The sequence below is a fragment of the Ursus arctos genome, unplaced genomic scaffold (genome assembly GCF_023065955.2).
Source record: "Ursus arctos isolate Adak ecotype North America unplaced genomic scaffold, UrsArc2.0 scaffold_32, whole genome shotgun sequence".
Lineage (NCBI taxonomy): Eukaryota > Metazoa > Chordata > Mammalia > Carnivora > Ursidae > Ursus > Ursus arctos.
Genome location: NW_026623008.1, coordinates 6644306 through 6671965, shown reverse-complemented (window position 1 = coordinate 6671965; position 27660 = coordinate 6644306). Strand labels below are relative to the sequence as shown.

The following is a 27660-nucleotide window of genomic DNA, read 5'->3' as shown; positions in this document are numbered from 1 at the left end:
ACACCTCTTTTCACAACTGCAGTTGGGAGGAAGAAGAAAATCTCCACGGACATTAAGGAAAGACAATTAATAACTTACTTCCGTTCTAGCTGCATCCGGGTTTTAACCATCCATATAGGATTCATTAAGGTATTTGTGACAAAAGCTGGAAGGAAAAAAAAAAAAACCAACAGACAATGTCATCACTCAACACAGTCCATGCTTATTAAAGCTATTTCGTATGATAAACTTAGATCAAGATTTAAACAGCTTAATAGTAAAAATGGATAGTATGAAGCAGTTACATTTCCAGACTGCAGATGGAAGTTACAGTCCCCTAAAATGTAACATCTATTGATACGTTGGACCTAAAACAAATCTCTCAATTTTCTAGAGCCCTGTCTAGTCTTTCCAACCTGTAGGTGGTGCTGTTGATATTTCTGTAAATGCAATTCCTGTAATAAATATGGAAACTATTCTAAAATTCAATTTATAAGCTTCAGGTCCAGAAATAATTTGGTTTTAAGTTGGTGATCTAATCCAAAAGGTTAGCTTATATCAAACTTAAAATAGAAGCTGCTAAATCTCCATTTACCTGAATTTGAACATACACAGTTTAGTATCTCACTAATCATCTCAGGGAATTGGAAGTTTTAAAGACTGATCTGCTTACAGGAACCATTTTTCAAGTCTTCCTCATCTTAACATTGCTCATTGTTCCAGACCAACCAGAAAGAGTAGTACCATGGCATCAGCCTGACACATAGTGAGTTCTGAACACCTCGTCCCCTCCACAGTCCTAAGCAGATTAATTAGGAACCCAGAGAGTGGTTTATTTGCCAACAGTTCCTCTAAGTTAATTTTGCAAAGTCACAAATCTGATGACCAGCTTAGAGCTTATGGCTCACTCACAACCACCCTCGTAAGTGAGGGCTGATCCGTTCATTCTGCCACTCCGCATTTCTTCCTCGGAGCTCCGTATTGGGTAGAAACTCCTTTCTCGTGTGAAGCAGCTTTGCACACGCTATCTTCTACTTGGGATCTAGTAATTATGACTTATAACTACTGAGATAGGTTACCAGAACCTATTTGGAGCGACAGAGGCAAACAAAACCTTACAGTCTGGCAGGAGGCAAAAATACTTCACAGAATGCCTGTTTAAGTTCTCTAGGATCCTCTTCTATTACACAAGACACAAAATGATACCTAAAAAGACAGAGACTTCGCTCAGCAATCTATAAGTCCGTGCTTCTTTGCCAAGTATTTCCTGGGGAACAAACCCCATTATGAATTTTCTACAGTAAGTGGAATAACTCCCATTCTACCTGATCTGGACCAGCCCTCCTAAAAGATCTCCTCCACAGCCCCGAGCCCTCATCCCAGAATCCGGCTGTGGACAGAAATGCCAGCTGTCCACAGGGTACACTGGACACCATGGGGAACCACACAAAAGAGCTCCATCTTTAAAATAACTTAATGAAACAGGAAGACATGAAAACGCAAGAATATTCCTTTAAAAGAAACATAACACTCACCAGTAGTATGCACGAGCACAAGTAAATTCTGAGGCAGAGTAAAAGTTTTAGTTGTCAAAGAAAATGGAACCAAGTTACAAACTATTCTCAAACATTCATGTTTTATTAGTTCTAACGTAAGTGTTAGAAAAATGCTTTTAGATGCAAAAGAAGCAAAGAGCTAATTTCTAATTCCCGGAAAAAGCTCTTTGGGACAACACATGCTTTAGGAAAGTGAGAAACTTATCTCCACTCACTAGGGTAACATACCTGCAGAGCCAGCTGAGAAAATATGCACAATATTACTGTTAGGCACAAAAATGCCATTGAACTGCTCTTTGGCTTTGGAGTAACACGCAAAGTACACAGCCCTGTTTGAAGAAAGAGAGAACGCTACAGACATTGGCATGGCACTAGATATGCCCCTCCACAACCTCTGAAAAATTTAGGAAAACAGGAGAAAGTAGGTTAACATGTAACCAAAACCTCGATCTCATCTGTAAAACCAAAAGCTGCCGCAGGCCCCTAGAGAAAGGTCCTGCGTATCCCTCCGGAAAGTATTCAGTGATGGCAGAAGTCTCCAGAATAATGGCAGAGGAGGACATTTTGGTATTATACAAAATTCACTGATATACTTCATTCTGGATGTCAATTCTCTAAGCACCAAAATCTATACTAAAACTTTCAAAATTTGTAATACTTCTAAAACATACCACACTTGTCCTGCCTTACACCACAATGGGTATGTCAAATATAATTTGACTTTTTTTTTTTTGGGTGACTCAGGGTCACGTAGGAACAACCATCACAGGTTTGTCTTCATACAGTTTCCGCCACTGAATACGCCCCTGCCTCCCTCAATCCCCGTAGTTTCTGTAGCCCCGTCCTAAGCACCCCCCACCCCTCATCGCCACCCCTGGCTCTGGTCTGGTCTTTGCCTGCTTTCCCTCTTTTGACTTCTTTCTTACTGGGGCTGGGGAGTAGGGGCTGGTTGGTGTTTTCCCTGCTCCTTCACCAGCAACGCGAGGGAAAATGGTTCCTTATTTTGGCTGGCCAATGCATCAATCATAGAATGTATTTTTTAACTTAGGTTCTGGACTACTTATCATCACTGCGTTATGTAACAGTATTGTTTTCCTAGGTGCCAACTGTTCTAAATGGGTGTGGCAGCCAGGAAGCTACATCGGATTAACAGGGTTACCAAATTAGCACCGTCCTCAAGGAGATACAGCTCAATTTTATTTACTACACATATGCAGTATGTCTGCCATCTATTAATAATGCGTACCCCATTTAATCTCACAGACCAGTGCTTTTATTTTAAAATAGATGATACACATATGCTACAAAATTCTAAAGGAACAAATGGATTTACTAAGAATCTGAATTTTCACAACACCCTCAGGTGTATGTGTATAAATTGGAGCACAAATCTGCAAGAATTCTAGGAAGCTTTAAGTCTTCACCTTATAGACAACATTTTCATTTTTGTTATAAAGAGTAATTCTCTTTAAAGTCCATCCGAGTATTCCATACAGTAATGTAAGTATCCTACCCCTGCTACCAGCTCCTCTTCCAGGAGGCAGTTTCTAGGAGCAGTTTCTTACCTACTTTTCAGAGGCATGCTACACACACACTGACCTGTTCACTTTTACCAAACAGGCTTTCAAGAGATTTAAGCCTTGTAACAGAAATAAGGATGTTTTAAATAACGCCTAGAAGCCTTTAAAATTGCTTCAGATCAGTGCAACCAAGTACATATGAGTCACCTGTGGACCTTGCAGAATGCAGATTCTGACGCAGGTCTGGGGTATGTCTCAGAGTGTGCAGTGCTAACCAGCCCCGGGGGAGGCCAATACTGCTGGCCACGCACCATATTTGAAGTAGCAGATACTTGTTTAGAGAAGATTCCATGTGATGAGAATAGATGGATCTTCACTGAAGAATAAAATAACTAGAATCTCTGACACACGCATACACACACACACATCAAAAGACACACTGGTTGTCACTATTCTGTTTGTCAGAGCATCTAGACAAATCCCATACAGAAGAAGAAACTGGCCAACCTAGCAGTACTGCCCTTCAGGAAGAAAGGAGTACCGTGTACCACGTGAGCCAGCGGAACGTTCAATGCTTACCTTGATGGTGCAACTCCAACCAAATTTGGACCCAAGCCTCTAAAAAGTGACTTTGGTCCCTCCTTCTCCAAGATTGACCTGAATAATAAGAGAAGATCTTTAAAATCCTTAGACAGGGCCTATACAAACAGTGAGGTGTCGGCCTTCACACTAGCTCCGTGAATGCAGAACGGAATGTTTACCAGACCCCAGACTCTTATCTGATTATATTACGATACAGCTTCGGAAGGCTGAAGAATACCGCTTTCGTTACTACAGTGAAAAAGCATGCTCCAAAAGCATCAGTTTGACCTGTTTTCAGGAAGCCTTTTCCCTGGTTCACGAAGGACCGAGATGTTCAGGGTCTGTACTACGCGCTGTGAGGCAGGAGGAGCGTCTGGCAAGGCAGCTGATCCAGGGAATCGTGTCTTCATTATAACAAGACCCACTGAGAAACAGGTTCTGAGATGTCTTTGGATCGTATTTTTTTGGATTTACTCCTTATTTCTAATAACCCTATCTTTCAGATCTTTACTTATTACAGAAGGGCCCCAATCAGGGATCTACAGAATAGAAAAACCAAAAGATTTTCAAGGGCTGGGTGAATGTTTTTTAAAGCCAAAGCACAGGGGGCGCCTGGGTGGCTCAGTCGTTAAGCGTCTGCCTTTGGCTCAGGGTGTGATTCTGGGATCCAGCCCTGCGCATGGGAGCCCGCTTCTTCCTCTCCCACTCCCCTTGCCTGTGTTCCCTCTCGCTGGCTGGCTCTCTCCCTGTCAAATAAATAAATAAAATCTTTAAAAAATAAAAATATAAATAAAAATAAAGAAAGAAAGAAAGCCAAAGCACAGAGACACCTGGGTGGCTCAGTCAATTTGGCATCTGCCTTTGGCTCAGGTCATAATCCCGGAGTCCTGGGATGGAGTCCCTCACTGGGCTCCTTGCTAGGCGGGGAGACTGCTTCTCTCTCTGCCTGCTGTTCCCCCTGCTTGTGCTCTCTCTGATGAATAAATACAATCCTTAAAAAAAAAAAAAAAAAAAGCCAAAGCACAGTATCTCAAGCTGAAAGAGAATACTGCTTTTTCTTTTTAATTTTTAAGAATCATGGCAACATATACACATAAAAATGTACCACTTTAAAGTGTACAGTTCAGTGGCATTAAGTATTTCCACAATGTTGTGCAACCATCACCATCCATCTCCAAAACTTATTCACCTCCTTGAACGGCGATCCATACCTGATAAATACTAACTCCCCATTACCCTCCCCCCACCCAGCCCTTGGCAAACACCACTCTGCTTTCTTTCTCTATGAATCAGACTACTTTAGGGACCTCATAGGAGTGGAACTGTTCTGTATTTGTCCTTTTGCAGCTGGCTTATTTCACTCAGCACGGTGCCATTAGCATTCGTCTATGCTGTAGAATGTGCCAGGATTTCCTTTCTTTAAGGCTGAGTAATGCTCCACCGTAGATGGGCCACATGTTGTTTACCCATTTAGCTGGTGACAGGTCCTCGAGCTGCTTCCACTTTTGGCTACTGTGATTAATGCTGCTGTGAACATGAGTGCCCAAATATCTGTTCAGGTCCCCAGTTTAAATTCTTGGGGGCACATGCCCAGAAGTGGAATTGCTGGATCATATTGTAATTTCTATGTTTAATTTTTTGAGAATCTGCTGTGGTACCTACCACAGCAGCTGTACCACTTTACATTCCTACCAATAATGCCCAAGGGTTCCAATTTTTCCACACCCCTGCCAACGTGCTTAAAAAATAAAGTGTTGGGGCGCCTGGGTGGCACAGCGGTTAAGCGTCTGCCTTCGGCTCAGGGTGTGATCCCGGGGTTATGGGATCGAGCCCCACATCAGGCTCCTCCGCTATGAGCCTGCTTCTTCCTCTCCCACTCCCCCTGCTTATGTTCCCTCTCTCGCTGGCTGTCTCTATCTCCATCTCCGTCAAATAAATAAATAAAATCTTAAAAAAAAAAGTGTTAATATGTTTTCTCATTGAAAGTGACTAAGAGGGGGATGCCTGGGTGGCTCAGTCGGTTAAGCTCTGCCTTAAGCTCAGGTTATGATCGTGGAGTCCTGGGATCGAGACTCGCATCGGGCTCGCTGCTCAGGGGAGAGCCTGCTTCTCCCTTTGTCTCTGCCTGCTCCCTCCCGCTCCCCCTGCTTGTGTGACAAATAAATAAATAAAATCTTAAAAAAAAATGACTAAGGACTGTCTAGAGCATTTCTTTTTAAGACTTTATTTGACAGAGAGAGAGACAGCCAGCGAGAAAGGGAACACAAGCAGGGGAGTGGGAGAGGAAGAAGCAGGCTCCTAGCGGAGGAGCCTGATGTGGGGCTCGTTCCCATAACGCCGGGATCACGCCCTGAGCTGAAGGCAGACACTTAACAACTGAGCCACCCAGGCGCCCCTGTGTAGAACATTCTTTAGAGGCATTTTTCCGCTCCAACATAAAGCTTCTTCAAGTTTGCTTCTTCAAGTTGTTTACATTTATTCTTTTCAATGGCTCAATTTTCATGGTATCCAAGAGAATTTACATTATGACACTGAGGTCCCCTCTAATTTCATTTCCTTCTCTCACTGCAGATTTTTCTGCACTTGGTAATTAGTACCTCCATCCGATAGCATTCTAAGTTTATCTGGCTCACTAATAATCATACTGTTGTCAAAAGAGTTTCTACAATGCTTTACCTTCATTACGACACCGAAGGTAAAATAAAATGGTGTCTTCCCTGGTGAAGTGAATCCTGCCAATTTTATTTCTACCACCTTCCATTTTTCCCATAAAGTTTCTAGAAACAAAGCTGAAAGTTTTGGTGAAGAGGTTAAGTTGATGTTTTGGTCCCTGGCATGCTGGATAATGTTCAACTTTTATCCATTCATAGTTTTCTTTCCTGTTCTTTCCTTTTTTTCCAGGTCAATGTAATTTTTCATGGTCTAGAGTCCCTGAATGTACAAACTAAAAAATGTGAATCTTAGCTTCTCTTCTTCAAATTTCTGGATGTTCGTAAAATATTTCAATTGCTTGAAAATCAAAGAATATATGTAACTGTAAGAGCTATCCTCAAAAATGTCAGGCTAGCAACTAGATAAGAAGTAAAACGTATCGAGAATGGAAAGGAAAAAGCAAAAATTTTTTGTTTTTTTTTTTTAAGTAGATCCCATGCCCAGCATGGAGCTCAACATGGGGCTTTTGAACTCAAGACCCTGAGATCAAGACCTGAGGTCAGATCAAGAGTCAGAGGCTTAACTGACTGAGCCACCCAGGTGCGCACCTAAACTACCTTTATTCACATAGACAACACAATCTTATACATGGAAATACTAAGCAATATACACTAAACGATTACTGTAACTAATAAACAAGTTCAGCAAGACTGCAGGATACGAGATTGATATACAAAAATCAACTGTATTTCTACATAGTAGCAATGAACAATCTGCATACAGAAATAAAAACTGATTCCGTTTATAACAGCATCAAGGAGAAGAACATTCCCATCCACAGAGATGGGAGTAGATCAGTAGTTGCCGGGGGGGGGGGGGCTGGGAATGACTACTGATGGGTACATGTTTCCTGTGGGGTGATCAAAATGTTCTAGAATTAGATAGAGGCTGTGGTTACATAACTCTGTGACCATACTAAAGCCCACTGAATTGCGTACTTTAAAAGGATAAATTTTATGGTATGTGAATAATAACTCAATAAAGCTATTCTGTTAAAAAGTAATGAACTAGACCCTAGTTCCATCTAAATAATTATTTCAGAATATCAGGGAGACAATAGTCTTCTTCTCTCTCTCTTTTTTAAACAATGGTCTTATTTTCTAATCATAGAATGTTTTCCTTACTGGCAGTTATCAACCCAGGCCCTTTCAAGTGATCCCATGACACACTCTTGTTTGGGTGGCCCAGCCTAAACCCTCTGGCCACCCCCGAGTATCACATGAAGGGCCCCTGTCTGAGATACTACACAATTAGAGAGCACATCTACTATAAGTAGAGTGTACCTTTCTTTTTTTTTTTTCCCCATGGCATCTGGGGAATGTAAAAACAAGGCATTTAAAATGACACCTAGCCATACAATGTAACATTACTTGGCAACAAAAGGGAAGGAAATACTGATAAACACAACAACAAGGATGACCTTCAAGAAACATTAGATTAAGTGAAAGAAGCCAGACACAGAAGGCCGTATGTTGTTTCAACTCATGTGTATGAAACGTCCCGAGGAGACAAATCTAGGGACAGAAAGCAGATTAGCGGTTGGTTGCCTAGGCGGGGGGTGGGTGATGGAGAGTGACTACAAAAGAGAAGTTTCTCTTAGTAGGGATAAAAATGTTCTAAAAATCAAATTAGCAGTGTTGGCCACACAAAACTGTGCGCATAATAAAAAGAGCTGAATGGTATTCTTTAAATGGGTAAATTGTATGGTATGTAAATTATATCTTAATGTTAAACAGACCAAAAACAACCCGGCAAGGAGAAAAGAAAGGCTCCTTGAAAAAAGTCTAATACCAGAGTGGGGGCGCGCCTGGGTGGTTCAGCTGGTTGAGCGTCTGCCTTCGGCTCCGGTTATGATCCCAGGGTCCTGGGATGGAGCCCTGCGTCCGGCTCCCCGCTCAGGTAAGTCAGCTTCTCCCTCTGCCCCTCCCACTGTTCATGCGCGCGCTCGCGCTCTCTCTCTCTCAAATAAATAAAAGGAATGAATATGGACTGCAGATTAGTTAGAAAGCAGTATATGAATATTGAATTTCTTGAGTTTGAAAACCGTACCATGGCTTTAAGAGAATACCCTTGTTCTTAGGAAATAAATGTTGAAGAACTCAGGGTAAAGGGGCATAATATGTGTAACCTATTTTCCCATGGTTCAGAACGAATTTGTATGTATACAGAGCAAAAAAACCAGGGGCGCCTGGGTGGCACAGCAGTTAAGCAGCGTCTGCCTTCGGCTCAGGGCGTGGTCCCGGCGTTCTGGGATCGAGCCCCACATCGGACTCCTGTGCTGTGAGTCTGCTTCTTCCTCTCCCACTCCCCCTGCTTGTGTTCCCTCTCTCGCTGGCTGTCTCTATCTCTGTCGAATAAATAAATATAATCTTTAAAAAAAAAAAAAAACACCAAACCAAAACAAAACAACAAATGTGGCAAATGTTACAAACTGGTGATTTGCGGTAAAGAATATAACCAAGTAATCTGTACCATTTCTGTAACTCTTCTGTTTGAAATTATTTCAAAGCAAAAAGTTTTTTTTTTTAAAAAAGGTACAGGTCATGGGTTATAAAAATATTAAACTCATGACGACAGCCCACAAAGTCACAGAAGCAAGGGGTGGAGTAAAGACAATTCTTGGTTTCTATAAGCCTAACACGCCAAATGAAGCTCTTGCACTTTGAGTGAACTTTCATACTGGCTCAAATAAGCCACTTGGCTCTTACTAGAAGCATGAGAATTTAGTGTTTTCAACTGTAAATACTTTACTTTTACTTTCTCAAAACAGGACTGTGCTTTCAAAAAGCCAAGCTCTCTGAACAAAAACTTCTTTCAAGTAACACCTTGAAGAGTATATAAAAGACTTCGAAAGGTCAGTATATTCAAACTTTTTTAAAGTTCAGATTCTGTCTGTGGTCCATTAACGTAGGGGGTGCAGAGCCAGGCCGGGGAGGCAGTCAAACACAATTAAGGGACTCTGGCTCCAGGAAGCCTGAAGCCTCTCATCTATAATGCAGTAGGGAACTTGTGTCCTCAAGTGACTCAGGCCTTTTAAGAACGGCGGAAAGACGGTCTCCATAGCTACGCATATTAACGGTGGGCAAAAAGTCAAATCTGTTACATAATTCAAACTTCTAACCTATCTGGATGTTTACAAAACTCTTCTGGAACAATCAAGTTCCTACTATAAATGGTACGCTTCGGCTTCGTAAGAAAGCATGTTAGGATCCAGACTAATTTTCCCACAGTCATTTCAACTTTGATTTAGAAAAGAAATGCAAAAGGAAATTAGGGTCTTGTTTGGAGCGTTTGATTCTCTTCGCTAGTTTTAATCACATTCCGCAAACTGCAGACTAATTCAAGACGAAGTTCTGATCTGAACGTAAAAGCTTTTACAAGATGAGACTAGCTCGCTAATACATTACTTTTCAGATTAAAAAAGTACTTGATAAAACAAAAACAAGGCACCTGAGTAGTTTACGGAATAGGAGCTCTGAGAGGAAAAAAAAAAAGAAAAAGATGAACTCCTAAGATTTTTTTAAAGCAGACCCCAGAGATAAACTGATATATTAATAATCCCTATGGCAAATCTAACAGCAACAGCCTAAATATGGAGCATCTTGCCTTTTTTCTTGTTAAGTAACTACATTCAAAATGTGAAGGTTACTGGTGCTCCAGCCGAGGATTTTTTTCCCTAACAGGTTACCCCCTAACATTTGCATTTTGAAAAATAAACTTCCTGTAAAGCAATTCTGTCGCCTGCTATGTCGTTTAAAGTAGTACTGCCTAAAAGAGGAAGACTAGAAATCAGCTGCTTAGTTTTAAGTGAATAACCGTTTTTCTTCACTTGGGTTTTTGGTAACCCAGCGTCCTCTGAAACTGTGCACAGACAACCTGATGGGCAGCTTTGTGGTATAGAGAAGAGGCCTGACTCTCGTCCTCCTTTTGTTATTTACCAGATAAAAAGCCCTTTCTGTAGACACCCATCACTGCCCTTGGCTCAGCCATGTTAATGGGAGGAGGAGAGAGCTGCTAACAATCTCGGTCCAAGAGGAGGGCTGTGGCACCCAGGGTGTGGGGGAGAGAAAGAAAAGCAGTCATGGTCTATTACAGCACCCTGAAAGCGAGCCTCCCATGCCCGCACACTCTTCTTGTAAGTGCTGAGTAACACGCTGCTTCTAGAACGTTTAACAGAGAAAGACATATTTCCCCTGCAGAGCAAGTATGCTTTCTTCAGATGAGAATTATGTTTAATAGAATATTCCCCTTTTCTGTTTTGGCCACCAAGAAACTCAGTTATAAATCTTATGTTTAAAAAGCGCAGAAAGTACAGATTATGACAGCAGCTAATATTTATTATTTACATGGTGCGGTGTGCGTGCTGAACCCTTTATATTCGGTATCTTACGACATGCCCAAATTCATCCATTCGTTCTACTGGTACTGAATGCTTACTACTATGTGGTAGGCAGCATTCTACGTATGTGGGGACACCTCAAGGACCAAGACAAATCACAGTCCCTGTGTTCAAGGAACTTCCATTCTGGTGGGGGCAGAGAGAAAATAAACAATATAAATATGTCAGCTACACTGTATGTTGGATGGAGGGTAAGTGCCAGAGATAAAAACAGCACAGGAAGAAGGGATGGGGCGTGAGGGGAGGGCTCAGTTTTAAATAGCATGGTCACTGCAAGGCCTTTCCGCAAAGGTGACAACTGGGCATCAGCCAGGCAGACGGCGTCCTGGTACAAAGGCCCTTCCTCAGCAGATGTTCCACTGCTCCCAGGATAAAAGGCTGAGAAGGAAAGGCCAGGGTAGCTGGGTGCGGGAGAAGTTGGCGAAGTCAGGGGAGGGGAGGGGTGGCAGCCGTGGAGAGCCTAGTGAGGGGCAAGCGCAACTCTGGCTTTTCCTTGGCAGGAGAGGGCAGCCCCTGGAGGGAACTGAGCAGAAGATCTCTGAGCAGAACACGCTGAGGACGCGAGAGACAGTTAGGCTGCCAGTCCAGTAACACAGGTGACATATGGTGGCTGCTGTCACGACAGCAGCAGAGAAAGCAGTGCAGAGGGGTCAGGTTCTGTACATGTTCTGGAGGCAGAGCTGGGAGATCTTCCTGCGGTGCCGTGAGACCTAAGATCTCAGGATGACTCTGGGGCCTCAGATCCGGAGGGGGAAGGACAGAGCTGCCTTTAACAGACACGGAGACGACTTTGGGAGCGGCAGGTTTGGCGAAGTTCCATTCTGCACAAGTTGCACTTCGGATGCCCAGTAAACACCCCAGCTGAGATGTCCAACAGGCCGCTGGACTAACGTGTGAGGCTCAGAGGACAAACGCTGGAAGCTTAAAGCCACAAGACTAAAGGTGATCCTGGAAGGGGCAGCGGGAGCGAGGGCAGAGGGTCACCCTGGGAGCCCTGGGGCCCTCCAACACCAAGAGGTTGTCCCGGAGACTTAGCAAAGGAGCAGAAGCAGCAGCTGGCGCGGTGGGACTTTGAGCTGGAACCACTGCTGCTTCCGCGCGGAAGAAGGAGAAGCAGAGCTTCGGGCTGGGGCGGGGCGGGGGGGGGGGTGGCATCTACCCTTACCTGCTTCAAATCTGTCTTGGAAACCTATTTTAAGGTGAATATACATTGAAATGACATTGAGCAAGTCACTTAACCTCTAATTTGCATTTCTTCATCTATAAAATGAGAGTCTATAAAATAATTTCACACCTGAGCGCTGAGCTCAGGGTTCTTGTGAAAAATCAATGAAATAATACTACAGAAACGTGGTCATTTTTTAACTCGGAAACTAATAAAAATCACTTGAGAATCTTAAAAATGTATATATACATCAAGCTGAGGAAATAAAGCCTCATGAAACAGATCTTGGGTGAAAAATGCCACTTTACAAACACTCTTCTGACAAAATATGATGACAGAAATTTTACTTTATACTTCCATTATTCATATTTTGTTTTGTTTTGTTTTTAAAGATTTTTTATTTATTTGACAGAGAGAGACAGCCAGCGAGAGAGGGAACAAGCAGGGGGAGTGGGAGAGGAAGAAGCAGGCTCCCAGCGGAGGAGCCTGATGTGGGGCTCGATCCCAGGACCCTGGGATCACACCCTGAGCCGAAGGCAGATGCTTAACAACTGAGTCACTCAGGCACCCTACCATTATTCACACTTTGATGTGAATATAGAATAGGGGGTTTTAGATAGTATTCATGCATCGGTCACGTCTCACGATTGTGTAGCTGTGGCTGCGTGAACCAGTGACTGCTGTGGGTCCACAGGGAAAAGGAGTTGTCCTGTGTGTGGTGTGGGCACTGTTCCTGTACTTTCCAAGATGGAGAGGCTTTGTCTTCTTTGACTTACATTTTAATAAACAATTGTCCTCGCTGGGGGAAAATATGTACATATATAGAGAGAGACAGAGAGATTTACAGGAGACAGAGACACAGAGATACTAGGAATGTAAGAACATGCATCCTAAAAACTTCAACTAGAGAAACATCCCCATTTACCTTTATTTACCTTACAAGCTTGGCCCTGTTGACACTGACAATTTCTGGGTAACAGTTTCCAGTTACAGTAAATAGCTAAATCCACTAGTCATGAGTTATTTGGCAAGCACGTAAGAGGAAGTTCTTTTTGGATGTCAGTGAAGTTGGCAAATTACCTGTCTGTTTCATTATGTTCAAAGCACTTTGTGTTCCTCAGAAGAAAGGTGTCATTTGAGATGCTGCCACTGCCTTAACATGTAAAAAGGCAAACCAGGATAGGGACGTTTCCATAGTCATGGCTTTTTAACGACGTGGGCTTGTCTCTCTTGCTACTCAGATCAAAGTGTGCTTCCGCATCTCTGTTTCCCTTTCCCGGGCCTATCTCCGGGTAGGCTTTCTGCCTTTTGTGTCTCCAAGCCCCTTGTCGGGGTCTCACTGAACTGGCTGATCATCCCGGAGTCCTGGGTACCAGCCTCCTTTCCCCTAGCTGGGTTTCTGATTCTCTCACTTGGGACTTTGCCCTGAGCGGCTGGTTTGCTGTCCAGTTTTGCTCAATAAACTCAGAGGCACTCGTACACACATCTGGCATGGAGGCCTGGGTGACTCATTGGTAGACTTTACAAACAAAACGTGCCTAAAAATAAATTAAGCACTCTACAATTCATTCCACCTTATCTAAAATGTGACTGAATTGTGTCCAAAGTGTTAAGTGATATGGTTATTAAGACAGAACATTTCCATTTTATTGCATCTTTTTCTAACGTTTCCCAACTAAACATCCACGTTGCCGAACCAGCAGTGTCCTTCTTGAGCACACCCTTTTCTGGTGGTAAGTTTCAGAGATGCGAGTGTCATGTTTAGCTAAATCCAACTACTATTTATTGAGCACCGCTTCTGTATTTATTTTTTTTTTTAATTTTTTATTATTTATTTAAAGATTTGTTTCTTTTGTCAGAGAGAGCGAGCACGAGCGGGTTTGTGGGGTGGGGGGGGGAGGGGGAGGCAGGAGGAGAAGCAGGCTCCGGGCTGAGCAGGGAGCCCAATGCAGGACTCGATCCCAGGAACCTGGGGTCGTGACCTGAGCTGAAGGCAGATGCTTCACCAACTGAGCCACCCAGGCGTCCCAAGATTTTTTATTTTTAAGTCATCTCTACATCTGACATGGGGCTTTAACTCACAACCCTGAGATCAAGAGTCAGGCGCTCCAACTGAGCCAGCCAGACGCCCCTGTTGAACACCTCTATTAAAGTACACGGCCCCAAGCTGAAACTCAGGGACACCTCCCAGCGCCCTTCTGCATTTCTGATTCTGCCTTAGGCAGAGACTGATAAGCCAAATTCAGCCTGTGACTATTCAGCCACTTCATAAGCAAATGGGACATTTTTAAAGCAGTTAAAATAACACACTAAGCAGGGAGCCTCAGTATGAAACAAATATTTAAAAAAAGATTTCACTAAATATATGTTGCAACTTTTCTATGAATGTAAAATCATTTCCAAACAGCAAGTAAAAAATATCAGAGTATTTTGTCTCTATATAATGCGCAGTCTTTAACTTTTTAATGTCACTCCACCAACCCACAAAAGATTTTGGGCAATAGCAACACTTTGATGCAACAATTTAAACGGATTTTTGATTTGCTTTGTGAGGTTTACTCTGACTGTCCCTGGATGACGATCACACGCAGCCCTGCTGCCAAGGGAGGTCACAGCTCAAAGGTTATCAGTATGGAAACCGAATTCTCAAGTTTGGACAGAGACTGCAAACAGAACACCCCATCTGATGGGGCTTCAAAGACCTTCTGTACTCATAGTGGGGGTCAGGGTCCAGCATGGGGACTGAACTTACTTCAGAACCTGGAAGAGTCCGGGTGTCACGGGTGTTGGTCTCACCATCCCAGCTCCACTAATGGTCCCCAGATGAACCTGAGGATAATAGACTGTCCGAAGAGCTAATCTTGAAGACTGCAACCGTGTCTTAATGACTTCTAGTGGACAAGTGAAAATAGCACCAACCGTGCCCCCACACCTGTAAGAGAAGAAATCATAACAGGATCAGGAAAGCAATAGTATTCCCTAGACTGATAAGTGTGAAATTGCAGTTTCCTCTATTTAGAAAAAAAGCACCTGTTTATTTCATAATTGGAACATACTAGGAGGTAAAAAGAATTTGTCAAAGTCTCAGCAGCTAAACAGAGAATCACTGTTAACATTATGGTGCACCCTTTAGGGTTTTTATCACTGGCTTTTTAATCTCCTCCCCCCGCTTACGTGGATGCTGTGGACGTCTCTCTGTGGCCGCATCTACACCTACAGTACCCTCTGGGATGGCCACATACCGGTACTCTGTGCCGAGGTCTACCGTTTTAACCTATCAGTACGGTTAGCCATTTCCAACTCTGCTGCCACGCTGCAGTGAATATTGTTTTTTTAAAAGATTTTTATTTATTTGTCGGGGGTGGTGGTGCAGAGGGAGATGCAGGCTCCCCACTGAGCAAGGAGTCCGATGTGGGACTCATCCCAGAACCCTGGGATCGTGACCTGTGCGGAAGACAGCCACTTCACCGACTGAGCCGCCCAGGCGCCCCTGCAGTGAATATTCTAGACAATACATCTTTGCACAGTCAAAAGTTACTCAGGTAATGCTATTTTGAGAAATCAATGTTCAGTACAACACAGACTTCTATCAAAATACGATTAATTTGGACTCCACTGAAAATTAAGCTAAAGCTCCTTTTAAGGATGAAGTCCTCAAGCGTCCCTCAGTCTCCCTGGATCAGGGTTTCCCCTAACCACACTTTACAATTTGTTCATGTCAAAATATCATCTGAATTAAAAATTTAAATATTTTTACTCAAGACAACCCACTTATTTATCCTAAAATACCCACTTTCATCTTTTTTCTCTTTTTTCTAAGTAGGCTCCAAGCCCAGCATGGAGCCCAGTGTGGGTCTTGAACTCAGGACCCTGAGATCAAGACCCAGCTGACTGGCACAGTCAGTTCATCGTCTGACTCTTGGTTTCAGCTCCGGCTGTGAGACTGAGCCCCACGTCCAGCTCCACGCTCAGTGTGGAGTCTGTTTGAGATTCCCTCTCCCGTCCCCCCACAACCCCACCCCCGGGCTCTCATATGTTTGTGCGTGCTCTCTCTCTCTCTCAAATAAATAAATACATCTTAAAAACAAAACAAGACCTAAGCTGAGATCAAGAGTCGGACAGTCCACTGACTGAGCCACCCAGGCACCCCTCATCTTTTCTTAAACAGTAATATCCATGAAATTGCATGTTTGATGGACTAGTTGTAATTAACAATGTCAGGTACCATCTAAAACCATCCCACCACCACCACTAAATGTTTTACTCTTTGGAAAACACTGATGATAAGGACCTGTGTCTTACTCTTTATATCCCTGACATCAGGACTTGCAAGTGCACAAACAGCATTTGCTAATCGAAGGAATTATTAAATTGGGATTTGAAGGACAATGTCTTTCAGGGATCTAATGAAAATAGCATACTCTCTTGGGTCGCCTGGGTGGCTCAGTCAGTAAAGCATCTGCCCTTGGCTCAGGTCATGATCCCAGGGTCCCGGGATCGAGTCCCACATCTGGCTCCCTGCTTCTCCCTTTGCTGCTCCCCCACCTTGTGTCAAATAAAATACAATCCTTAAAAAGAAAAGAAAAGAAAAGAAAAGAAAAGAAAAGAAAAGAAAAGAGCACATACTCTCTGCCTTCTGTCATAGGCTCCCCTACCCGGGAGTTCCATGGAGGGAGGGGCTGTGTAGTCGCATACTCTTGCACTTAGAGAGAACAGCACCTGGCAAACAGGTGGCTCAATAAAAATGATAAGCACCAGCACCTGTGATTGGGAAACGGTTAACAACAGGAAAGGACAGGCGCTGGCAGACACAGAGTACATGCTGGAAATCTGGAAGTGAATCTAGCACCCAGCACACACCCTGAAGTAAGGGATGAAGTAAAACTCCACGGAGTATTTTCGAATCAGGAGCCCGAAGTTCCATAGAGCAAGTAAAATAATGATAACTAAGAGCTGGAAGCTATCAGTTTAAATAACAGCATTGCTGCCAATGATTATTTTATGACAGGCATTCGATCCTCCAACAATCCTATGGGGTAGGAGCTATTATGCACCCCCAATATACCATGAGGAGTATGAATGTCAGAGAGAGAGAATGAAATGTACACCCTGGGGGAGGGTGGAGAGGAAAATAATTTTTGACTACTTAGGCGAACGTGCCTTAAAATCATGATAATACACCGTAAATTGAACTGTTTACATAGCACAGTGTTTTCTGAACTGTGGGCCAAAGCCCATCAACCACGAAAGCAACCGTGGGGATCACAAACAGAATGGGACGGGAGAATGGCAGGAAGGACCTGATGTGCATCGGACAACTACCGTTCAACCCTCAAGGATTTTGCCAGTAGATCTGTCTTTACTTTTTAGATGGGGAACCCTGGTCTCAATGAGGTCATACACTTTCTCAAAGTCACAAAGTGACTAAGTGGCTAAATCGAGACCCAAATCCAATGTTCTTCCCACTATACTCTTTGGGAGGATGATGGACAGATAGTTTTGTTAGCTAATTCAGACTACTTACATTCACACTCTACTTGACAAATTGCTGGTTTGACAACAGGCCTCTAAAACGGTGTTTGGGGCGCCTGGGTGGCTCAGTCAGTTAAGCATCTGCCTTCAGCTCAGGTCATGATCCCAAGGTCCTGGAATCAAGCTGAGTGGGGCTCCCTGCTCAGTGGGGTGTCTGCTTCTTCCTCTCCCCAGCTCATATGCACTCTTGCTCTCTCAAATAAATAAAATCTTAATAAATAAACAAACAAATCTCTGTGTTCTTCTGCACCAAGGAAAATTTGTGAGCCTAACTGATGACTAGTCTGTATAATTTGCTAAGCACTAGAATATGTCTAAAGAAAATGGGACGTAGTGGAGAGTGTTTAAAAAAAAAAAGGTAAAAATTAACTAACTCATGTCCATTCACGCGAAATAAATTACCCTTACCTATTAGAAAAATAACCATGTGCTTAAAAGGTTTAATATTTAAAAACACTGGAAAACTCACACACTCCAGAGTAAGATAAAAAAAAGTATCTGAAATTTATTTATGTTCAATAACATGATTCCACACTGCTGATGAAGAACAGAACTTCTGGGTAGTCTTTCATAAGAAAGTCAACAAGTTCAAACATGACATAGGTCAACCACCTTTGCTTTGTCCCCATGTCAGTTACATTCCTCACTCTGGCCAACCATCAACCAAATCCATGCCACTGATCAAAGGATGACCCACTGGACGGTATGCTTGCCCCACAAAGCAAGTGCCCTACTGACAGCAAGTCAGTGAGCTCTTTGAGGCTGGCAGACCACACTTACTACCACGCACCCGCGTGTATGTTATACCCTGGGCCCATGGCAGGAGCGGTGGTGGTGAAAAGTCTCGGCTGGCCTTCTAGACCACTCACCAGGGGACAAACTAAGGCACTCTCAGGCACCTCTTATACAAGACACAGTGCTGCTGCGTCAGTGTTACAAGAAATGACAAAACGGGAAAACACTGCCAACCGTAACCAGTGTAAGAAGTAACTCGTCAGCAGGCGAGCCCCTCCCTACCTACTAGAAAACCTAGATGAGAAACAAGCAACGATTTTCAGTCATTTTAAATCATTTTTCAATTCGTTAAAAAATACTTTAAGTTATTAAGCTATGTTGGATACATCGTCACTAAAATACCCGATTAGAAGGAAAGAAGTTCTGATAACTGAACTAAAACTTCTAGACAAAATTCTTCCTGAAATTTAAAACATTTCATAGCAGAATTTTTATTTATTTATTTACTTTTAAAGACTTTATTTTTGTCAGAGAGAGAGCGCACACACACAGAGGGAGCACCAGGCAGAGGGAGAAGTAGGCTCCCCGCTGAGCAGGGAGCCTGATGCAGGACTTGATCCCAGGACGCCGGGACCATGACCTAAGGCAGACACAACCAGCTGAGCCACCCAGGCGTCCCACAGCAGAATTTTTAAAGTATCTTTCAGCTCAACTGTTTTTTCTTTCTCCATAAACCAGCATGTGTAAGACGTTCATCAGTCTGGGAGTATGAAGAGAAATATGGACTTCTCTGAATTAGCTTTCCAAGTTTTTCTAAAAATACTTAATCACGCTGGGTCCAAACCACTTGTGATCCTAACAAATTAGATTGTTTGTAGAAAAACGTTACCGTCAATTCTCAGTTCTTTGATATAAAAACCACCTTCGTTATTAGCTTGGCTCCTTACCGTGGTCACTCAGCTCAGATAAAGCCCTGTCCACCGTGACTCTGGGCAGTAGTTATTAACTAAGCTTTTTGTGAGTCTCAATTCCGAAAAAGACATTAGCTCTGTCTGCCAGTCCTCCCCTATCTCTGCTATTCGGTTGTCCTCTACTGAATTCCCCCTTTCTTAGCAATGACACTAAAGACAGATTTCTGGTAACTTCCAGGTCTTCAAATTCAGGCCGCTCTAAAACTTCAATCTCAAATCTCATTCAAAACTTCCCTCCAGCACTGCCAGCTAGAAGTATGGCTTGAGGGGTCTTGGTCTGCTCTTTTTCTTCCCTTCTTTTAAGGGTTCTCCAGGCATGAGGACACAGAGGAGTGAAGTGGTCTTATGTAATTGGCTTCTGTCTTGCTGTGGGTCCACCTGGCTCTGTGTTCTATGAACAGCCTTGCAAATGTTATGATTTCAGTGTAGGTGGTGTGCAAGCCTTGTTGGAGTGGTGTTCAAGCTAACTGGGAACCCCCATACTGGTCCCATCAGCAGTCCATCCTGCAATTTCCTTTCAGCCTCACTTGCCTGGGAACCCTGCGGACAGCACTAGGTGTCCTTCCTTCCTCTGGTCCCCATACTCCTTGACACCAAACCAATGGGCCCACTAGAGTATTCTATGTCCGTCAGGAGGCAGCAAAATTGGCACTTGGTGGCAAGTCACCCCCATGTCTGTCCTAAGCACACCACCCAGCTCCTTCTCATCCACCTGGCGTGGGCTAATGCAGCAGCCTCCCAGGTACCAGTCTTTCATCCTTGCAAGGTCCTTTAATCTACAGCCCAGACCGGTAGACTGGGAACAGAGTACGGGATAGTGACAGCAAACCCTTCTCTCAATACTCCACGTGCCACAGTGCTGACAACTATAACCCGTCTGCTCTGTATATACAGGCTGGGGTGAAGCAGTCAATGGCAGTCAGACAGATTCTGCCACCTATGTCTTAGGGTAGAGTCTTCTTGGTTCAGCTAAGGGCCACAGCAGCCAGTGCACGGCCAACAGGAAAAGTCCCAACCAACATCCAATTCATGGTGACAGTGTTGGCATCACGTTGCTGGGAAAGCAAGTCTGACTGGATACCAGTATTTCAGACCACGTGTCTCCAAAGTGGGGGATATATTCTTAAGTGTGTGCAATGGAATACTGGATAGAGGGGGGAAAATTACAGAAAAAAATAAAATTTCAACTCATTTATAAGCTCTACCATTTAATTTCTATTTTTTTAAATTTTTTATTATGTTATGTTAGTTACCATACAGTACATCCTTAGTTTTTGATGTCGTGTTCCATGATTCATTGTTCGTGTATAACACCCATTGCTCCATGCAATACGTGCCCTCCTTAATACCCATCACCGGCCTATCCCAATCCCCCAGCCCCCTCCCCTCTGAAGCCCTCAGTTTTTTTCCCAGAGTCCATAGTCTTTCGTGGTTTATTCCCCCTTCTGTTTACCCCTCCTTCATTCTAACTTCTATTTTGTGTATATGCTTTACTATAAATAAAACGAATTAGGTAATATAAACATACATATAAGCCGATATGCATAAACACTTTAATCATAGGACTGTGTGATCAAAGTCTGCACAGCACTACTCTAGACCAGTAGTTCTCAACTGTGGCAGTTAGGCCTCATCCCCGATGACATTTGGTAATGTCTGGAGACATTTTTGGTTATTGCTATTGGGAGAGAAAGTACTAGCATCTAGTGGGTAGAGACCAGGGTTGCTGCTGAACATGGTACACGGGATGCACAGGAAACCACACAGTAATACCCTGCCCCTCCCCCAAACACTTATCTGGCCAAGGTTGAGAACCTCTGTTCTAGAGCAATAGAACAGACAATCTATTTGAAGGCAGTACAACCAATGTGGAGGGCACTGCGAGTTGCCTCCCCAGCATCCATTCCCCTCCTCCTCTGTCTTAACAAGACCCAAATTTCTTAAGTCATATAGTTTGGATAATTTTGAACCCATTTCTAGTTTTAGCCCTGACTCATTTAATCAACATAATACCATCGATGTTGCCATGTCATCTGTTCAGAGATGGGCACATGATTCAGCCCAAAATAAATAGCATAATCTCCTGGGAGCAGTGACTGGTTTAGAGATGGGTGCATGTCCAAGTCGGTCCAATCAGATTAAGCGTAAGACTTTTCAATGGTGGAGAAACACTAGGAGCTGCTGGAAGCCATTCTATATCTATGCAGGGACTAATCTTGGAATCATGCAGATATTTCTGGAACATGGGAATCAATAAGGGGTCCCACAGTAACACTGCTGAGCCATTTAAATAAGTCCTCACCAGAGCCTGTTCTCTCTCTAGAAGTTAGGTATATGTGCCAATAAGCCAGTTGGAAGTTGAGTCTGTATTACTTACAAACGAAAGCCTCCTAAATAAGCTTAGTCAATAAAAAAAATTTACACCCTCACTCTCCAAGAAAGCACTTATAGAATTTTACTATTATCAATAATCTTCCAAAAGTAGCTAGGACTCATGATACTAGTAAGCTTTGTTTCCAACAGCTCTGAGAAAGCTCCCTGGATGTTAATGTAATTTTGCTCCTAAGGCAATGCTGCTCTAACCACGGATGCCGGAAGTTCAGAGAGAACTCTCTGTGGGGTAGTCCACTCAGTGAAACCATGGAAAGGGTTTGAACAGAGTAGCAGAGAGACCATGAACAGCAAGCCATTAAATTACATGTCTGGGAGCGGTCTAAGAGTCGCTCTCTGAAATCTATTTGCCCAATTTTCTAAAAAAATCTATTACCTGGATTTTTCTGTGCCTTTTCCCACTCTTAATACTTATTCCTGAATGCCCCCCCCTTTCTCTCATTCCTTCTGCCCAGAATTGAAGTCATGTGTTTAGTACATAAACATGGATTTAACCTTTTCTTTTTACCCACCTAAGCCTTACTTGGTATGCCCCCTACCCCAATGGATTAGGCTCCTCTCCTCCAGTTTACAGGAGAACAAAGCTAGACTACCACTACTACAACATACAGACTTGGATTTCTTATCTTTATGTGACCAGAGACACAAAAACTTTTCATTGTGCACACAGATTTTTGCCTTTTAACTCAGTGTCAAGTAACAAGGACACCTTTCAAAAACTGGATGTTGTCAACAAGAATCTGTTTTCTATATATACACTCACACATCTTCGGCACTAAGGCCAAGACCGATGTGCTCTTTATTGTAATTGATCCCCAGTTGGTGGTAAACTGTTTTCCAGATGCACAACTTCCACGTAACTACAACATGGATTCCACCAACAAATGATACTGTGAGTCAACCTGTGATCCCAATCCATGGAGTTTTCAGTAATTCCCCCTTTCATCTTCTAACTCTACAGTCACTACTTGAAAACACTAGTGCCTCTTTATAATTTTCTGAAATGCCTTATTTGAATACCTGGCATAGGGCTTAGAAGATTTTGATTATGCAAATTCTGTATTTACACAGCCAAAGCAAAATGCCTAGTTTCTATGCAGCTAATTACCTTTTAGATTCTATTTCCTATATTCTACCTCATTTAGAAAGAAAATTTAAATACCAACCTACAAATGAATAAAGAAACCCTATAGTACTTTCCAAACCTGAAGAGAATCATTATTTTTCACAAACACACAAATCCAAAATAATGTTACCTTATGCCAATAGTTTCAGCAAATCTTCATGTAGACCCATGTTCACAATTCATAAATAATCAAAGTACCGCTTCTCTTTATTTGGGACAATTTAACAGGCCACATAAATCTAAAGGCCCAGATAAGACACACACTACCTTTTATTCACTTAGTTAATCATTAAACAAGTATTGTTTAAGCATCTGTAACAAGTGCAACACTGTACTTAAGATGTACCAGTGATGAAAACAGACATGGCCGCTATTATAGGAAGCTTACTGCTGGCGGGACTCTTTCATACAAACATCACACAGCATTTAAAAATGGTTGTCACATATAAAAAATACACCGATGAAATAAAAGTCAACTTAGATTCTTGATATACATAAGCCCTATATAAAATATTATGTGCATACTATACTTGTCTTACCAAAATTTCTTAAAGCATTTCAGTTAAGCCTTGCATCTTCTCTGCCTTGCTCCCCTGGCCAATACATGGACATAGGACTAACACTCCCAAAGTAACCATTAGCTGACACAGATTACATCTGCAGAGACAAGCACCGTACAGAAGTGTACCAGGTGATAGGTGTCCATCATGGGGGGAGGGCACGAAACACTGAATCTTGAAAATATCTTGGATTATGTATTTTAAACCTTAAAGACATACCATGTTCCCAATAAAATACATTTTAAAAGCTATGTGAGTATATTTGATGACAAAAGAAAAAAATCATGCCACAGAAATAGCACAAAAGCATATAATCCATGTGTCCACCTTCAACTCCAGTCCAGCTTAGCCCAGCTCCTTCAGGTGCTGAGCAAGTCTACTAAGTTGTCACCCGGCTGTCACTACTGTGCAGCAGGTGAAGGGCGTCACTAACACTACATGGACTACCAGAACCCCGAGACATTTGAGAAGGAAAGTTTAAAGAATTTTTCTTAACAGACATAAGGTCTAGTCCCAGAAGGGCCACTTCAGAGGATTTCAGTGTCTCTCTGAAAGAGCCTAAACAGTAGAAAAGGAACTCAAAAAAGTTTGAGTATGTTTTTTATTTTGACAACAATATTGCCCAGATTTGGGGACAGGAGGGCAGAAAGAAGAAAACAGCAGAATCCCTGAAGATACTAAAAATCAACATCAAGTGAACGGTGTTTGCTCGTGAAGAAGTAACACACCCTAAGAACTGGTTACGAAAGTGCTGGGAGGTATCAGAAGCCTTCAAAATGTGTTTTGAGGGGCGCCTGGTTGGCGCAGTCGTTAAGCGTCTGCCTTTGGCTCAGGGCGTGATCCCAGCATTCTGGGATCGAGCCCCACATCAGGCTTCTCCGCTAGGAGCCTGCTTCTTCCTCTCCTACTCCCCCTGGTTGTGTTCCCTCTCTCGCTGGCTGTCTCTCTCTGTCAAATTAATAAATAAAATCTTTAAAAAAAAAAATGTGTTTTGACTCAGTGACTACACCATTAACGGTTTATCCTAAGGAAGTAATCAGAGAAATACATCGGTACGTATGTATGTTGGCAAGATATCAGAAACGAGATTAAATACAAATTATGTCATCAGAATAAATCAGGCAGCCCTGTCATAAAACTAGTATAACGTCCTCACTCCACATTCCAGTCCCTGGGCTTGGAAACTGTTTGCCTTCTTCACTGCAACCACTGAACAGCAAGGATTGATTAAAGGTATACTTAGAAAATTCACTAGCATGAGGCCATAATGTCTTCTAAGAAGAAAGCAATTTAAAGACTAGGAGCCTATTTTAAAAGTAGCTATGGAATTACATTTGGTACACACACACATGCATAGAACCTTTTCTAAAGTGTTTTTAGGTGTTGGTTTGTGGGTGGTTTTTCCTCCAGTTCACTTCATGGGTAACAGTGTTGAAAAGATGACTATTAGAGATTAAAGGAGTATTTTTGCCTTTGCAAAGAGCCCAAGAAACAGTCTTTAAAAAAAAAAAATTAAAGAATTTTTAAAAGACTAGGAGTTGTTTGGGTGTAGTTTTTATTTCCCAGACTCTAAAATTCATTTTCAACGACTCCTAAGTCTCTTACACCTGCTAAAAATCATTATTCAGTATTAATTAGTGATAGCATTAAAAACTTGCTTGATGTTAGTTTCCAATGGCTATTCAACAAACAGGAGAAATATGACAAATTTACAAACAAAGGGCTCTGACTTCTTTTCAAAGATCGTGAATTTCAGTTTCCTGGAAAGATGCCAGCATAACGACAGTGGGAACTAGTTACTTAGAGCAAAGCAGTGCGTCTGGCATCGGACCAGGTGGGACCGCTGGGTTTACTGATTTTAACTATATGATATACTAAGCACTCAATACTTAGCTCCTTTTAATGCTCTTCCCTAAAAGAAATGGAAGTAATATATTCTAGGCTACTGGGAATGAATCAAGATCCAATTTCAGAGTACGGAAAGCATCCTGTTCAAAGACTTATTTTCCTTCCTGAGTATCTGCAAGTAATCCTGAGCTGCTGCTGAAGAAGGAACCTATTAAATACAAATGGCTTCAGGCACCACCTAATAAACCCTCTACATTCTAATCAGTCCTCCCGACTGGTGCTGGCTACTGCAGTTTTCCTCCATCACAAGTGAAGAGGCTGCTGCTCAGTAGAGAATTAGCAGCCAGAGGGCACTGTGAAGGGCGGGTAGGGCGATTTCATCAAGACAGGGCAATGGATTATGCAGCAAGCTGCACGGAGGCTGCTCCCGAGCAAGTAACTCTTCCTAATCTGGAATACAAAGAATTTTTTAAAAGCCCACCTCACTTATAACATAGAATCATAATCATGGAGTATAAAATCATTTTTAAGTTACCCTTCTTGGCTTTAGAAATGACTTTAACGTGGCCAACTTGTTTACAACTCCCCAGAATGACCAATTAATATACTGTATTAATTTAGGAATGCTCCCCCCTCCCCTGTGACTTTCAGGAAACACTGGGAGATGAAGTGAAAGGCTGAAGAGGGAATGACAGGGAAGAGATGAATGAGAAATTCTCCCTATGTATGAAGCACCAAAATTTTTGATTGGAGAAACAGAGTGGGTGATCACCTACAATTGGAAGTACAAACACTTTCATCATAGTTATTTTGCAGGTAAGTTCTCAACCATTACTCATTTGTAATAAAGAACATACCTCAGTCAAAGCTGCATCTAAAATACTCAAGTCAAGATGATAATCCAGAATAAATTCTATTTTATGCAGAATGTCCTACACTTAAAAAAATTGCTGTGCCAGGCTTGTGAGGTCCTCAAATAATACAAAATACCTGGACCACTCCAGAAGGAACCAAAGCCACTGGCTGTATTAAAAGAAAATTACTAATACTCATTTTCACTACTATTTTCTCAAGAAACAAAAAGTCACCTCCCTTCCTAAACCCCCTACCGCCCAACTTCCCTAAAAATGCGTTGCCGCCACTGAAAAATACCAGGTGCAAGATGATCAAAAAAATGCAGCTCTCAAACACAGGGCACATCTTAAGGTGGATGCGTCCACTAGCAGGTGAGAGGCATTTCTTTTCTTTAAGATTTACTTATCTGACAGAGAAAGACAGAGGGAGGGAGCGAGCGTGCAGAAGCAGGCAGGCAGCAGCAGAAGCAGACTCCCCGCTGAGCAGACAGCCGAATGCGGGGCTCCATCCTAGGACTCTGGGATCACCACCTGAGCCGAAGGCAGACGCTCAACCAACTGAGCCACCCAGGCGCACTGAGAAGCATTTCGACACACCTTCCTGACCTCATCCCCTACCCCCCACGTCCCCCAGTTGCCCTCCCACAGGTTGCTTGCTGGCCAGCATCACGGTTCGCCAGAGCTTTCCAGGCCCCTGCCGAAGTCCAACACCCGCAGCCCTCCAGACTGTCTGAACTCGCCGCTGCGCTACCCCGAGAAAGTCCCCCTCCCCCTCAGCATTCACGAGACTGCCCAGGGCCTTCGGAAAGAGGCCCTGACGCACAATCCAGGCAGAAGGACAGCCGAGTGCAGTACGACCAGGGCGGCCAGCTGGGAGGATGTGGGGCGGACCGAGACACAGTGACCAGGCAGGACCGCCCCCGAGTGACACTCGTCACATCGGCCTCTAATTGTTTAAATGGAGAAAAAGCAAGAGACGCCGCGGGAGAGAATGGGCGTGGGGGCGCGGCGGGCGCCGGGTAAAACCAGCCTCGGGGGATGCGGCCCGGGGCAGGGGAAGGCCCGTGTCCCCGGGGCCTCCCCACACCGGAGGGACTTCCTCCTCCGGGAGCCAGCACTCCCGCCCAGGGGAGGGCGGGTAAGCCGCCGGGGCGCCCGAGGGCGCTGGGTGGGAGAGCGGGGTCGGGGTAGGGGGCGCGGGGTCCGCCCGGGACGCTCACCCGCCGGCGAAGAGGTGAAGCAGCGTGTTCTCCTTCTGCTGAGTGCCCGTCGCCATGGCCGCGCCGGCTCCGCCGCCGCCGGGTGCCGCGGGCACGAGGTCGCTCGAGGGATGCGCGACAAGGCCCGCTCTGCTCGCCCCGCTGCCCTCAGGCGGCTGCCGGCGCCGCCTCCATACGCGCGCGCCCCGACACCCTGCGCCCTCGCACTGCGCCCTCCGCGGCGTGGCCGCCGGCGCCTCACCGGCCTCTGCGGCGCGAGCCCAACACCAGCCAGAACCCGGCGCGCGGCTGTCACGTGGCGGGGGCCGGGCCGTGTCGTCACGCGGCTGCGCGAGTCCGGGGCGGCACGCGGCGGGGGTGTGGGCCCGGATCTCGTGCGCCCATTGGCCGGCGTCGGACGTGGGCGGGGCGACTGCGCAGTCTGGGCGGGCGTCCGCTCCGAGCGCACGGCTGGGCGGGGCCGACCTGGGCCAATGCGCCGGGAGTGAGAACCGGCCAAGGCTGCCTGGT

At 44.0% G+C, this 27660-nt stretch overlaps 1 protein-coding gene across 1 annotated transcript in view; it reads right to left on the bottom strand.

Moving 5' to 3' along the window:
* The window catches only part of SLC25A33 (solute carrier family 25 member 33), a 33312-nt gene extending 5893 nt beyond the window's left edge, over positions 1–27419 (bottom strand). Inside the window, exons 1-5 of the mRNA XM_026519895.4 lie at positions 27151–27419; positions 14666–14845; positions 3635–3712; positions 1764–1864; positions 79–145 (exon numbers count right to left, since the gene is read on the bottom strand). Coding sequence (XP_026375680.1) covers positions 79–145; positions 1764–1864; positions 3635–3712; positions 14666–14845; positions 27151–27206 — 482 coding nt within the window. The 5' untranslated portion in view covers positions 27207–27419. The remainder of the gene's footprint in view (positions 1–78; positions 146–1763; positions 1865–3634; positions 3713–14665; positions 14846–27150) is intronic.
* Between the last annotated feature and the right edge of the window lie 241 nt (positions 27420–27660).